At 36.5% G+C, this 14,565-nt stretch overlaps 1 protein-coding gene across 6 annotated transcripts in view; it reads right to left on the bottom strand.

Moving 5' to 3' along the window:
• The window catches only part of NPAS3 (neuronal PAS domain protein 3), a 589,208-nt gene that overhangs the window by 492,260 nt on the left and 82,383 nt on the right, over window positions 1-14,565 (bottom strand). For 3 of the 6 annotated variants that reach the window (XM_085582101.1, XM_021542664.4, XM_085582103.1), the window contains exon 2: window positions 12,491-12,580. The exons of the other annotated variants lie outside the window; for them this stretch is intronic. In XM_085582101.1, coding sequence (XP_085438227.1) covers window positions 12,491-12,580 — 90 coding nt within the window. The remainder of the gene's footprint in view (window positions 1-12,490; window positions 12,581-14,565) is intronic. 6 annotated transcript variants of the gene reach the window in all.

Here is a 14,565-nt window from a genome sequence, read left to right as displayed (position 1 = left end):
TTTCTGTTCTTAATGTCATCTTGCTACCTTCATGCAATATGCAACACCTGTATCAACTCAAACTAAGTTTTGCATTCTAATGCAGATGTAAAATTTTGTTTAAACATAGCAATAGAGGGCTGATATTTGCATACATTGGATTTGGTCATCTAAACTGAATTTAGTTGTTTGTCAATCAAAAATACCTACACATAAGAGTCATCAAAACAAGTCAAAGTACAAAGTCATAAATATCGTATTGTGGGTACAAACAGGAGATACAATAACCATCGGTAAGTACTTATTTAAGATTTACAAATTAGTCTTACATAAGAACATGGGAAAAGTTAAAACAATATTCATCTGAAAGCTACACACCAAAATAAATTTTACTGTATTTCACCAAATCACCAATACCTTATCAAATATGTATCTGTAAAGAGCTAAGTCTTACATTTACTGCAAGTGTGCTTGGAACATGCAGAGCATCAACCCTTAGAGCAGAGGAGCCCTTATAAAGCCCTACTTCCCCTCTGCAGAGCTTGACACTGAACAGCATTTTCTACCACACTCCAGCTTATCACAAACACCCCAACAGCACATGGATAGAATGTTCATCAGCATTCAGGAGTGAGACCACACACATCAGGACTGTGGAGTTCTCCAGCAGCAAGTAAAAAAAAAAAAAACAAAACAAAAAAAAAACCCAAAAAAAAAACCCCAACAAAACTCTGACTTTGAACTTGGCTGCTGTGCCACCAAGTCCCCATAGAGATATTTGCAGGATCTGTTTGGACACTGCTAACTATCCTTTGAGAAGCACTCGGCTCAGGAGGATCTACAAGCCTGTAAGCTCAAAGAAGGTCACAATCTCCCCAAACTGTTCCTGAGAAAAAGGGGGCTTAGTCTAATAAAAGCCAATCCATTAAAGAGTCAGCCAATTCTCATATACACATTCTCTAAACATCTATACAACATGATATTTGAGCCCCCTTTTTGTGAATTCTTAAAAGATTCTAAGAGCAGAGTCCCTCTCAAATTAAGGCAGGCAATGTATCCCTTGGTTTCAACTTTAAATAGATTGTATCTGGTGTAAACTAGGGGGGAAGGATGAATAGATCCTGGCTTGGACTAGTTTTATGCTTGCGAAATAGGTATTACTGCAGGAATGCATCAAAATATCTAAGCAAGAGGAACTGAAAAATTTGGAGTGTAGAAAATTCAGAAAAGCTAATGTGATTTTCTATATTTTGGAATGTATTTCATTCCATTAGTGATAATGTCAACAATTAGATTTCAGTCTAACCTTCAAAATATAACCTAGACCTGGAACAGTTGATTAGCTCTTCTTTTGACATCACACAATTTTTTTTTTTTTAAATAACTTTCAAATGCACTTTGTGAAGAGGCAAGGTAAAAATAAGCCAACATCAACAATGGAAAAATCCCTGCCTAATGAAGTTGCCTTAACCTGTTTAGTAAACTTAAGAGCGTTTGCCTATTACACAGTACCATGATCCCATAAGATACAAATCTACCAGCTGTGAACTTCACAGCCATTCAGTAGTATTCCTTTATGGATGATTATCTGATTCCATGCCTTTTCCAGCAATTTCAATGCCACAGTCACCACTGATGCTGATGCATGGTCTGGATACGTGCCTGATGCTCCCCAGGGTGATATGAATCAGAACTGTCTCAGTCACGCTGGGTCCAGCATGTAACACAACCATCACCAGTAATCAAGCAGCAATGCAGCAGCTCTAAAAGCTGCTGCCCCAGGAAGCAAGAAGGCCTCCTGCTATGATAACCATAAAATGCTCCCTTACGCATCAGGTCTAGGTGTTGCCCGAAGCACACAGCGAGGCATAGTGCCTGACTAGATTCTGATTGCCAGGCTTTTCTCTGCAATATTGGTTGAGAGATTTTGGGGGGGCTGAAAAAGATGAGAATACATTTGGATAGTTTTTGTTTACATCATTTGATTTCAAGGCAAAGGAGATCAACTATGTGAGACTTAGCACTGTCACAATCAGGCAAATCACTCCATCAGCAGGATTCTACGGAGACCAAAGCTGAAATAAGTAAAATATGTCAAATATGTCAAGCAACTCAAAAGATTAGGTTTCTCACCCTTAATGCAAGTCTACAACAAGAATATCTGAAATGACAAAAAATTTAATTATATTATGAAAAATAGGATTGATTTTTAAATGCAGTACAGCTCTTGAGTCTCTTTATCCCAATGATTATTCACTACAGAGTCAAGGAGCAACTAATGTCCCTTCAAATTCTACAATAGGAGTCTTATTTTGTTGAGCTCTGAAATCAAGAATAGTGAATTACTAAAATCAGATGAGGTTGGCATTAGGAACATTTTGCCAATAGAGCAATCTTAGTACACCACTGTGGCAAAGCACTAAGCATGTAATCAGCTATATCAGCAAAGATCAGCTTTAGTCTCACACAGGAAAGTCATCATTTTTTAGCAAAACAAGCAATATCAGTAAAAGAACAGTTTTGCAAGTAAAATAGTATATGTGTAGAGGTTTCTGCTGATGGATCTTTGTCCAAGTGGGATACTATATCACATAGATAGCTCCAATTGATCAAGCCATACTAAAATATACTATAGACTCAGCTTGTATTCTGCTCTTAATCTTAGTTCAGTATTTCCCTCTGTACCTACTAAATAACAAAACCCATTCAAGCTGCCAAGTTAGCAAAATATGAATGCCCTTTTTAGTATAACATCTAGCTCAAAATGTAGAGCACAGCAGCATTCTTGATGCAAAGAAAATACTGCTAGACAAAGCAGTGGTACATGCTCTACTAAAGCAAGTTACAACCAATCCATTGATCAGTACTGGTCACTGTTACAGCTGACAGACTGCCTAGTGTACAGCCCAGTGCAGAGAGTGTCTGCAGCCCTGTGATGCTTCCAGACAGTCCCAGGACTACCAGGCTGCCAAACTCATTGCACCCTGCAGTTTGACTTGTTACACAAAGCCTTTTACAGCTTGAAAATCTTTGTGCTCTCTCCCTGTGCCTGGACCTCACTGAGAATTGCCAGTGGAAAGCATTCCCAGAAATGACAGGTTTTCTACAGTGGAAAGGGGAGCTGCACAACAGCCCCCCTCTTCCAGCCATGTGAAGAAGGATGTAGTGGCTTACATGAAAGGATATGCATAAGGGGACACAGACAGCAGCCTCTCCTAACACAGCAATGATCTTAGAGGTATCAAAGGTAATAACCTAATAACCATAATTACTGAAGTCCAAAGCAGTCACAAGGCTTGCATGACTACTGCCCCAGGCAGTAAATGAGTCACTGGAATTTAGCAAGAGGCTGGAAAACTGTACAGGACACTTCTAGGCAAAGTGATAATCGATCAATGTATTGAAATTCAGCAGCACAAGACCTGCACAAAGATGTGTACAGATCCTGGCTGTGAGTCAGCTGTGGAGGAAACACATTGCAGTGTCACAGCTAGCTATGGACAGCTACATGAAATTAATTCATTCAACTGCTGCTCCATTCCCCACAGTCCATTTAGCTGACTTTTGTGCGGCAGTAGGGGAATTTCACCTTTTATATAGATGCAGCTGGAAAGACTACACGCAAATTATTCCCAGAACACAACACATACTCTAAGTAGTGCAGCCTGATTAAATGGTACATGATACAGCATCTTAAACTACTCTGCATCACAGTCTGTAATCTCAGACATGGCACAGACCCAACATTGCTTATGAAACCATAAGACAAAGTTCAATGCAACTATAACAGGCAAAGGTATCTCCTTTCATGGGTCTCCTGTTGCTCAATGTGCAGAAATTTGAAGTGTGACAGACTATGTCTCTCCTTCTTGTTGACCAAATTTTTTGTTTGGTATCCATGAGAAATTTATTCCCTATTTACCATTAATTAAGGGAAAATATTAATTATATAAATTTTAGGTCATATGGTACAGTGGTTTTCTTGTTATTTGTTGCTTTGGGGTTGGGTGTTTTTTGGTTAATTTTTTAGGACAACAATAGAGAATCATTTCATACCTAAAATAATCAAAAATATTCACCTTCCTATTGCACTCAGGTAGAACTATGCTTTATGCTTTTGTCTCTTTCCTTAAAATTATTAAATTTTATTTCTTTTCAAAAGTGTGTGTTTTCTCTGTGTGTATATATGTATATGTGCAGATGAGTGTGAACATGGAACTTTCATGATCAAACACTTGACAATATCTGTACAGAAATAAAAATAAAATTTTTCAGAATACAATACAAGTCTTGTTTTCTGTATACTAGTTTCACACAATGCAAATATTTTGTTAAATATTCATGTGTTTTAACTGGAGCACTATTTTTCTTAAAGGGAAAATAAATCAGTCTTAAATACTTTAAACTGACTATAGGTATCACTATCGTAATGGAATTTTAGCATGTTTATGATAACAGTTTCCTTATAAATAAGTTCAAAGCTTAGTGATATGGCTCTATCTGGATGTGAAACAAGAGCTACATCACTTTTGCATCATAAAATCCTGTTGCCAAGTAGAAGAACTCATTGATTGTTAAACAACAATTTAGCCTTAAAATTAGGCAAGATACAGCACTGTGAAGGGTTTCTAAGTAGCCAAATAATAATAAAAAAAAAGCAATATTTAGAACATGATTTTGAGGTTCCCGTTCTGGGAGGTGGAAAATAAAATGAGAAAAAAAATATTAACAGAAAGGTTCATTTTTAGTAAAGTCTGAATTTTTTTCAATTAAGCCTTATGCATGATAATTTCATCATCTAATCTCGTATTCATCTGAAAGAGTAGAAATGTAGTTCTAAATAAAAGCACCATTTGGAAAAGAAATTTAAAATAATTTAAGGAAGAAAACTAATATGAAATATTTTACAGTTTCCAAAAAAACAACTATTTGTTCCTCTTTTTGGATAAACACAGTAACTAAATTTGATAACCATTGCAAATAATCTAGCTTTGTTTCCAGAAACAGCTTTCAAAAAAAAAAAAGTGAATTCACTAGTAGCCATCACTACAAACAAACGCACAAATTTGCAAAGGAGAATTGTCTCTCTATTCCAACAACATCACTATGTGAAACAAGCCTCACATTACTTGAAAGAAAGCTGCAGCCATCTCGCACTGCTGCAAGTGAAGGGTGTGCTCATGACTCTCTGCCCCTGCCTGGTTGCAACTCATCAGTGCCGGCAGCCCTAATCTGCTCCCAGACATTATGACCAGCAGCTCTGATATATGGATTAGATCTACCCCAAGTACTCTGTGCAGGGAAAGAACTCCGTGAGCCCTTTATTCCCTACGGAGCACCTGTGCAGGAGAATAAATCAGTGATATGAAAGAAAACATGAAATCCTTCCCAGTAAAATTTGCAGATGACAAAAAAGATAATAAAATGGTAAATACCCGGGAGTTGTCAGTTCCACAGATTGCATGGCAGCCTGGGCTCACCTGAATAAGATGTGTTTTAACACAGCTGAGCACAAAGCTGTCTATCTCATAACTAAGAGCACACATTCCAAACAAAGACAATATAATATGCTAGAAGGAGGCATATGGATGAGGGTGAATAACCAAATTAATATTAGCCTGCAGTGCAATACCCTGGCTAGAGCAGTGAAAAAAATCCTTTGATGTACAAGGGAGTAAACACAGAGTATCTAATAGGAAAGGATTATATAAATCACTATCAATGTTGAGACAGAGAATCTGTCTGTTTCAAACAGCATTAACAACATGGTACTAGTTTATATCTGTGATCCCCAAGCATTCCCACAGGAACAACTAAAGGACTATACTAGTATTTCAACTAGAAAGCCTTAACCAGCTACAAGAAGTATTCAAATTCTGGAAAACTTGCCTTGCTAAAAATGAGAAACCCATGTCAAAGAGGAGGATGAATGATTACTGGTTTACTGTGTACAGATATTTAAATGGAGAAGTGGGAGGAGATGAGAAGTATTATGAATATTAAAGGAGAACTTTTCAGCTTCTTAATGCTGGATTTTGCATGTTTCTGCTACATAAAATTAGAAAAATTCTGTCAGAAAAGGTAACAATACTTTAAAAATAGTAAGTTTTGTTCATCTAAAGAGAAGCAGAATTTTCTTTCATCTGAAGTTTTTATAATCAACATTTTCCTTCTAAAATGAAGCAGAAGTTGTAAGACTATGAGTATCTTATATTGTTGTTTTAAAGCAGATGAAGACAAAAAGCTTGAACTCTATCATTCAAAAGCATACTTAAAATGCCCCAGGACAGCTTTGTTACCACTCCTGCCACTTATTTGAGCTTTACAGCAGGTATTTAGCTAGCTCCTTATATTTGTATAAGAATTATTTCCCAAGTTATGGAATGATTATTTAAGCTGTTAATAAGCCAAATTAACTTCTCTCTCCTTTCCCAAGTAATATTTTGGATATACTTGGTATTAATGCTTCTGTATTTGTGCAAAGCAGCAAGTTACTGAAAGAGCATGGGAAAAGTGAAACCTTGCTGAATACACAGAATAGCTCAGTCACAGATAATTTGAATTGATCTTTCCATTTCTAAAACCAGTCATATGACTTCTGAAAGGAAAACCAAAACAAAGCACTACAAAACCACAGCATAAAAAACCTCCAAAAAAACCCCATGAAACCAAACAACATAAAAAAAGACCCCTGAAATGAGAAAGTGTAAAAGCCATTTCAGTACAATATCAAAAAACCTGTCTTAACAGGGAATTAGCAAACTGTGACTAATATCGTATTGAAAGGGTGTGGTTACAGGACCTGAAGACCCAGACAATTTAATGAAGGTAATTGCCTAATTCATTAATTGACCAATACCAAATTCACTTCAGAATTTGGCTCAGAATATATACTATAATTTGATACTGCAAATCAAAAATCAAATTTGTATTGAACTATAGACTGAACAGCATTTTGTAAACCTAAATATGGTCCTATACTCTTCAGTGGAAGAAAATTTTCAGGTAACATGTATGCATCACACCTACTCTCTATTCAGGCTATATCCCAATCATCTCAAAGTAAAACTTTAAAACCAGTGCTACATCTAACTGCATCATAATCAAATATGACAATTTTTGTTACTAAAAAATGATAATTTTTGAATGTTGTTCTCTCAAATGCTCCAGTCAGCCAAGGATTAGAGGTTCAACTTAATACTAGCCAGTGATCATTAATCATTTTAAAGTACCGCAGCTAATCTCATTTCTTAGCCAGTGAAAGCCCAGTCATGTCTTACGTGTAAGGGAGACATTGGCTTACTTTTGAATGTGTTTTAAATTTGGTTAATTTCTTCTTGTGCAAAAGACATCCAGAACACCTCAGAAAAGAGAACCCACAGATATGCTCAGTGCTACAGAAAGGCAAGAGCAAACATAAGCAGTGGTAACAGGGATAAAGTTTTTCCAGACAGCCTCACACTGAGGCTGTAAGGATCAGTTGACTTATGTTAAAAGCCTGTCACATGAGTATAGCAGTGGTTTCTCTGCCTTTTGCTGATAGAGAATGAATTGGGTTATAAGCTTTAAATATTTTCTAAGAGGTTAAGTTTATCAAGAGGAGATACCTAGAATCTTCTTCAAATACACCTATTAAATTCACATAGTGAGAAGTAAAACCAAGCTGTGAAGTGATGGAACATTGCTGCAAAGTGAAATCTGCTGTGGAAGATGTGGCCTCTCCTTCCTGTTTTAGAGCAGAGCAAACTAAATAGCAGTTTCTTCAGTTATTCTCTCTCAAGTTAATTCCTAAACATGGATCCTGAAGCCATTGCTGGAAAAAAATACTCATGCACCCTACAGAATTAGCCTGAATAGTAGTCCTGTTGTCTTACATGTTATATGTTTTTCCTGGAGCTAAAATAATTTTTTAATACTACTGTATCTTTTTATAAGCTTTCCAGCATCAGATGAGCCAGAATATACAAAAATTCTGAAACATCTTGCGCCTTTCTAAGGCAACTTATATGCCACACCACAACTAAGTAACAGGATGGAGAAAAATAGCAACTGCTCAGCCACTATTACCTTTTCTATGCTGCTAAAATGACTGCACTGACCTGAAACCAGCAGGCCCAGCTGCAAGGGGCCAGCTGGGGCTTCTAACCCACTTTGGCAAAGACACAACTCTCCACTTGGAACCACTAGCTCCTCTTCTGCATGGTTTTTACAGCCTTGTCCACATTAAGGTGATGACAGACACCGCAGACCACTTCAAGCACCCATCTTCCCACGTTCTGCAGCTGGTTGAATTCACTCAACTAGGAACCCCAGGAGAGCCTGTTAAAAGGTTTATATTCTCACTTGTTGACTAGTGTGGCCATTAGATTTCTCATGTATGCAAGCCAATCCTGATTTTGTTATATCAATCTGATAAATATATAAATCTGAATTCAAGACTTTGGAGGCTGAATGGAATAGCTTAGGCTTGCACTTCCTTTTCTCATTTGTAGAAATACTTACGTGTTTGAGTCAACATGGAGTCTGACAGGAGCTTACTTTGGTCTATCAAGTTTGGATGTTTTGAGCATTTACAGGCTCAGGATGAAAATTTGTATGTAACGAAGCTACACATTCCAGGAGAGGTTGCTCCCCTTAGACTGAAATCACTAAGCCTTCTTTCTACATTAATTTCACTAACTTGATGAGAAATAAAAAGACTAGTAAGACCATAGCTGTATTTATGGGATTTAAATGAACTAGGTGTTTTCCTTACATATTTATTCCATGCTCTTGATTTCAGAAGAAATACCTTACCATAGAACTCTTCCCTGTTCTCTTTATTCCTGAAGAGAGACATGACCTTTAAGTCTCCTTAATATGGACAGGACAACGTAAGGCAGAGATTATTCTTCCACCCTTGCTTGGGAGATGACACACAACAGCCACCCAAGTGATACCCTGAAGGGTCATTTTTGAAGCGGCTTCCAGGCTGAGAACAAAAAAATCCTGAGATATCCTCTGCTTGTACTCAACAGGTCCCCTGCAGACAAGCAAAACTGCTCTTTTTTGACATGCCAGTATTCTTTGTAATTTAGCAACAAATAAAATGAGAGCGTGGGCAAGTCGCTCAGCTTTGTTCACTGCTTGACACTCCATAAAGGTGAGGAAGAGTGCAAGCCAGGGTTGTCTGAGCAAGTAGAAGAAAGATTTTTCAATCTGGGCAGCAGGAAAAACCTTGGCAGTTTGGTTATAGTGAAGTAGTTAGAACTGAACAAGAAATAGTTCTTTTTGTTGTCAGTTTTGTTTGACACCACAAAAGAAGAGCCTGGACATACCTTGCTACAGCTGGGGTGACTGGAAAAGAAAATGAGAAATTTTCCGGAGTTGATGGACAGCTGTATTCCAGGCCAGTAACTGACAGGCCTCTGGTTTTACCTCCCTAGCTTGAGACAAGTCCCCACCACTTGTGAACATAGAAATTATTTGTAGTGATTTTGAAGCTTACCTTAGATATTTTTAAAGAGCATATTTACATGTTTAATGACCTAAACTCACTGGCCCATGGCAACCAAGGTGGGGGACAATATAGGAGGGGAGGAATCTGTTGCCTTTTGCCAGTCTTTTGGAATTGTATATTCAACTCTATTCCAATAGAGGGATCCAGCAGCAGCTGCGAGACTGTTGCAAGAATACCATAAGGAATTTAGAGACATCTGTAAAAGAATATTTACTATTTTGGCCTTTCTATATATATATATATATATATTAGCTAACAACCATTAGTCCAGCTCCTCAAGAACTTGTGCCACAAAATCGATCTGCAATTTCTTTTTTTAATAGTACTATAATGTATTTACTAATCTGTACTTTTAAGAACTTTTACACAGTTATTTCCAGTATGTATTAGCACTGAAATTTGTTTATAAATGTTACTTCACCATATGTTTTCTGAAAAGTATTTTTGGCATAGAAGGTCATGGTATGATCCTTTAAAATTTTTAGAGAAAGAATCAGAATATCTTAATTTAAACAGTTGAGTAGCATTACACAAAATACTTTTAGCAGGCACAGGCTTAAGTATAAGTCCAGAATAGATTCTCTGCATAACACTTCTATTAATTTTAAAATTACTAGAGGGAAAAAAGTCAATCTCCAAAATCCATGATTCTCTGTTCTGTCCTGGTCTCTCTGGTAAGCCCTTAAAATTCCCACAGCTTTCAGAATAAAGCAGTTTTCTGCTTTGTGCCCAGTCCAAAAATTATCCTGTGTGAGAAAGGAGTCAGACAGCCATTTCTGTTAACAGCTAGTGGCATTTTTAGATCCATTCTTCCTTTCTCAACCTAATCAGGGGGGAGACTGAGCATAAGATCCACATGAACATCTAGTACCAAATGTTCATATGTCTTGAAACACTAGAGTAAAGGCTTTCAAAGTGTTACAAAAATAGCTTGATTAGTGAGCAGTTTTCATCAACTTTTTGTTATATTTTTAGAAATATATTACTATGGTAATAAATTACCAAAAACATCCATTGGGAAGAAGATAGGAAGAAGGCCTGAAAGGCCTTAGGCAGTGAGGAAGAAGAGCCAAGAGAAAATTGCAATACTCAGAAAGGATTCTGTATCTTCTCCAGAAAGATCTAGCTGTTAGCTTCACAAAATAACCCATGTTTTTTACAAGTAAGGTGGATTGGTCTATAATACTTCAGAATTCAGTCTTCAGGACATATCAAAATCAACATTGTTTCATGGCCAGTCTGATTTTTGGATTTTGACTCTTTTTTCCAAAAAAGTTATTTTGCCAATTTTTATTTGCAATTGCATAGGAGCATCAATTATTTCAGTTTTTGGGCAGCACAGCTAGCTGGTTTTAAGTATACTGACTAAAAATTATCTCTAATTTAAAAAAACACCAAAATCAAGATAATCAGCTGTATTGCAGCATTCAGAGTGAAGCCATCACCGTATTTAATACTCATGACAAACTGTGCCAAGTTTTCTTATTTCCACAAAGTTTCAAAATCTTGATGTTGTTCTAAAAACTGATATAAATACTGCACAACAAATCTGTTTCATACGTTTAAATAAATGAATATATTTTTATGCTTGCTGAACTTACAAGAGAAGCCAAACCACTGAAATTTAGTTCTGTGGTGACATTTAAAATCAGATGTAGACTGCTTCAGTTACCCTGGACACTGCCATTATTTAGAGAGATAGAAGGGAAAAGCCACGAAAAATTCAAAAAGTTCAGAAAGTATTTTTATCCATGAATAAGCTATATTTCACACCAAAAGTAGCCACTCACAAAAAAAAAGCCAAGCAAGAGGTCAGATTTTCATTTTGGCTCACCAAGTTACACTGATGCTGTAATTATTTTGATAAATCTAGATTTTTCTTTTCCTCTCATTTCTGTAAACCAAAATGATAGTAACAACTTTTACTGATGTGATTGTACCTATTACTAAGAAAAAAGATTCAGGAAACAAGCAGCAGGTTATAGAATCAAAAGAGGGAATGAGAGAATATGATCTAAAAAATTGTAATGAGTATGACTGCCCTTCCTAAAGAAACATTTTCTTTTAATGCAAAGTACAACTAATTTTTAAAATTTATGGGGTTATTGGAAAACTAAATGTCATACAGAAGATAATAATGGTAACACTGGTATACAAAACAAGAATATAGTTGGAGCATGAAAAGCAAACACTAACTGACAGAATGCAGTTCCAAAATCCAGCAAGATAACAGAGAATTCATAATGCATTTGCAATATATTAATACAAAATCATCTGCAACACACCTGTCAAATATATACTCTTCGACTCTATGTTGAAATAGACAATTAAATCCTTGTTGCAGTAAAATAGAAACTTCACTGCTTGCAGAACTAACAGAAGTCAAGCCCTTTGCATTTGCCTGCCCAGAGCAATAGCATTTTTGTCAGAAGAACCAGTAATGATCTTGAGTTACGCACAAAAGCGAGCTCTGTTAGGGCAACGGACAAAGGCAAATGACTGCAAAGAAAAGAGGACTCAACTTCAATTTAACTGTCCTGTAAGGTACATACTAATTAGCTGCAAAGCTATGAAATCCTAGCTAGCATGTTAAGTCTGCTACATGACAGTATAATTTGACTTCTTAAAGGATTATGCAAATTACAACTCATCATTCCATTACATGACTGAAAAAAAGTGACAGCTAATTTATACATAACACACCTTTCAAATCCCTAAGATGTGAAGCACCTGTGCAATACATTTTGCCTAGATTTTCTAGCATGTACACTCTTGTTTATTGCACTGTACAGAAGCATACCTAAGATATTTTAAAAAGTCTTAGGGTTTTTTTATTTGATTTTAGCTTTTAGAGCACAATCCCAAAGAACTAAACAACATACTTCTGTCCCTGCTGTAGAGGTTTTGCACACAAGTGTACAGTTTCAACACACGTGTAATTTCGGAATAGCAGGAGAGCACGAGCACTAAATGCACGAGCTAGAGGCAAGACTCACACAGATTTCAACATACTTCTGGTAGGTAGATTCACAGTAGATTCCGTCATATCGGTAGATTTTCCTACATTCTGATTGGTTGGGCAGAGGATGCTGGACAGTTATTCTGTAGAGGCATCAAAAACAGATAGACATGACTAGAGGATCTCTACAGGTAACTGTAATGCAGGACAAATCAGTATGTTGAAATTGATTTTTTTAAAATTTATTTTTAAATTAAATGCCTTTCTGATCTCTTTAAATCAACTGCCTTGTGCACATAACACCCACAATTTCCACTTTTCAAAATTTGCACTGAGAGTAAACTAAACTTCAATTCTCCACAATAATGGTGCTTTTCCCCCATCAAATAAAAGTGGAAGAGGTATGGAATTTTATAAATTAAATTGATATTTCACATAGTTTGCATATATATGTAGTAGTGCTTATACAATTGATTATTTACTGTTTACTGTTGCAATCCTTCTTCAGGCAGAACATTCATTTATGTCAGCTGAGAGTTTGTCCAGACAAAGACCAAATAACCCTCCAATTTAAAATGTCAACAGCAATTCTCACATTTGCACAGAATGAGGATGTTGTGGTATTATGAGGACTGTGATTGAAGGTGCTCAGCACCATCTGAATAATGCCATATGTTCTCGGATCGACTGAAAGAAAATGAAAGTGATTGGCAGCAATCAGGAGGTGCGCAGCATCTTGTAAAATCAGGCCCTAAAAGATTTGTCAATCATTCTCTTATTCATCCCTCCCCAGCTCCCCGTTAGGAGAAAATATAATTTGGCTATAAAAATTCAATGTTGTTTTTAAAATATACTTGGGAATTGCACACAAAACAGTACCCACCAATTTTCTTTTTTCTCCTCCCTCTTCTCTAGAATAAAAACACATTTTAGATGCTTTTGTATCTTCTACAAATTAATACCTTTTTCCCTTGTAATTTAATGGTATTTCACTAGAGTAAGGATAAATTATTTCAGAAATTTTACAGGTTTTTCAAATGCAGAATTTTAAGCTGTGATTTTTTAAAAATAAATATTTTACTGAGTAGAGAATTATTTCATGTTATCATTATTTTTATAGTATTAACATCTACATAGCTCTGAGGTAATCTTGGTTTTTAAAATTGTTTCAACAGTAATTTGAGACTGCAGGTTTGAGAAAAAAAAATCAGTATCCTCCAGCTACAAGCTCTATGAGCAAACAAAGTTATCTATTGTGGAAACTGAGGACCTTCCTCAATAAAACTGCACCTATGGTGTGTCAAGTGCAAACAATTTCATGTCTGCACAGCCCTGGTTCCTCACTCATTTAAGGTAGAAACCTGTTCTGAGCTGGCCTCAGCACTGTTTTCACCCCAAGGGACCCCACAGTCAGAAGAAAGGAGACAACTCTGTGATGAAGGCAGGACCAAATACTTCTGAATTCTGGCCTACTCCTGCATTCACTAATTAGGACACTACCAGAGAGATTTATTTATTTATTGTGATACTTGGGGCCTGTAAGTTAGACATTTAAGTACCAGATAAACCATACGAAGAAATTTAAGTATCTTAAAATGGGATTTGAAACACAAGTGCTATCTGCAGGTAATCATGGCAGCTAGTACAAGGGATCTAGGAGAGTTTCCTCGATGTTGTGTGCGCCTGAGAGACACAAACCTTTCACTTTGGGTCATACAGAAATGCCTACATCAAAAAAAATTCAAGCTTCAAAATCTTCAGTACACCATCACACTGACTGACAGAATCCCCAGATTTAACTCCCTGTGCCATTTTTTGTTTTGGGGTTTTTTTGTTTGTTTTTTGCTTTGTGATACAAGACTAGAAGAGATGCCTGTATTTACATGGCTTCAGTAATGACACAGGAGAACAAGTCTCTCAGTGCCCCTCAGCCAGCAGAGTCTCAAACACATCTTCCACTGCTCCAAAGATTACCACTGACTCCTAAAACGAGGGACTTTAACTCCTCCTGCTAAAACAACAGCCCTATTAAAGAAAAAAAATCAGGATTCATTGGATGAAACAAAGTGAGACAGTGAGAGCATACTGCATTATGAGTCATTCAAAAATTCATAAGCAATCCTTCCAA

Source organism: Lonchura striata, chromosome 5 (assembly GCF_050655825.1).
Source record: "Lonchura striata isolate lonStrDom1 chromosome 5, ASM5065582v1, whole genome shotgun sequence".
Lineage (NCBI taxonomy): Eukaryota > Metazoa > Chordata > Aves > Passeriformes > Estrildidae > Lonchura > Lonchura striata.
This window is presented reverse-complemented; position numbering and strand designations above follow the sequence as displayed.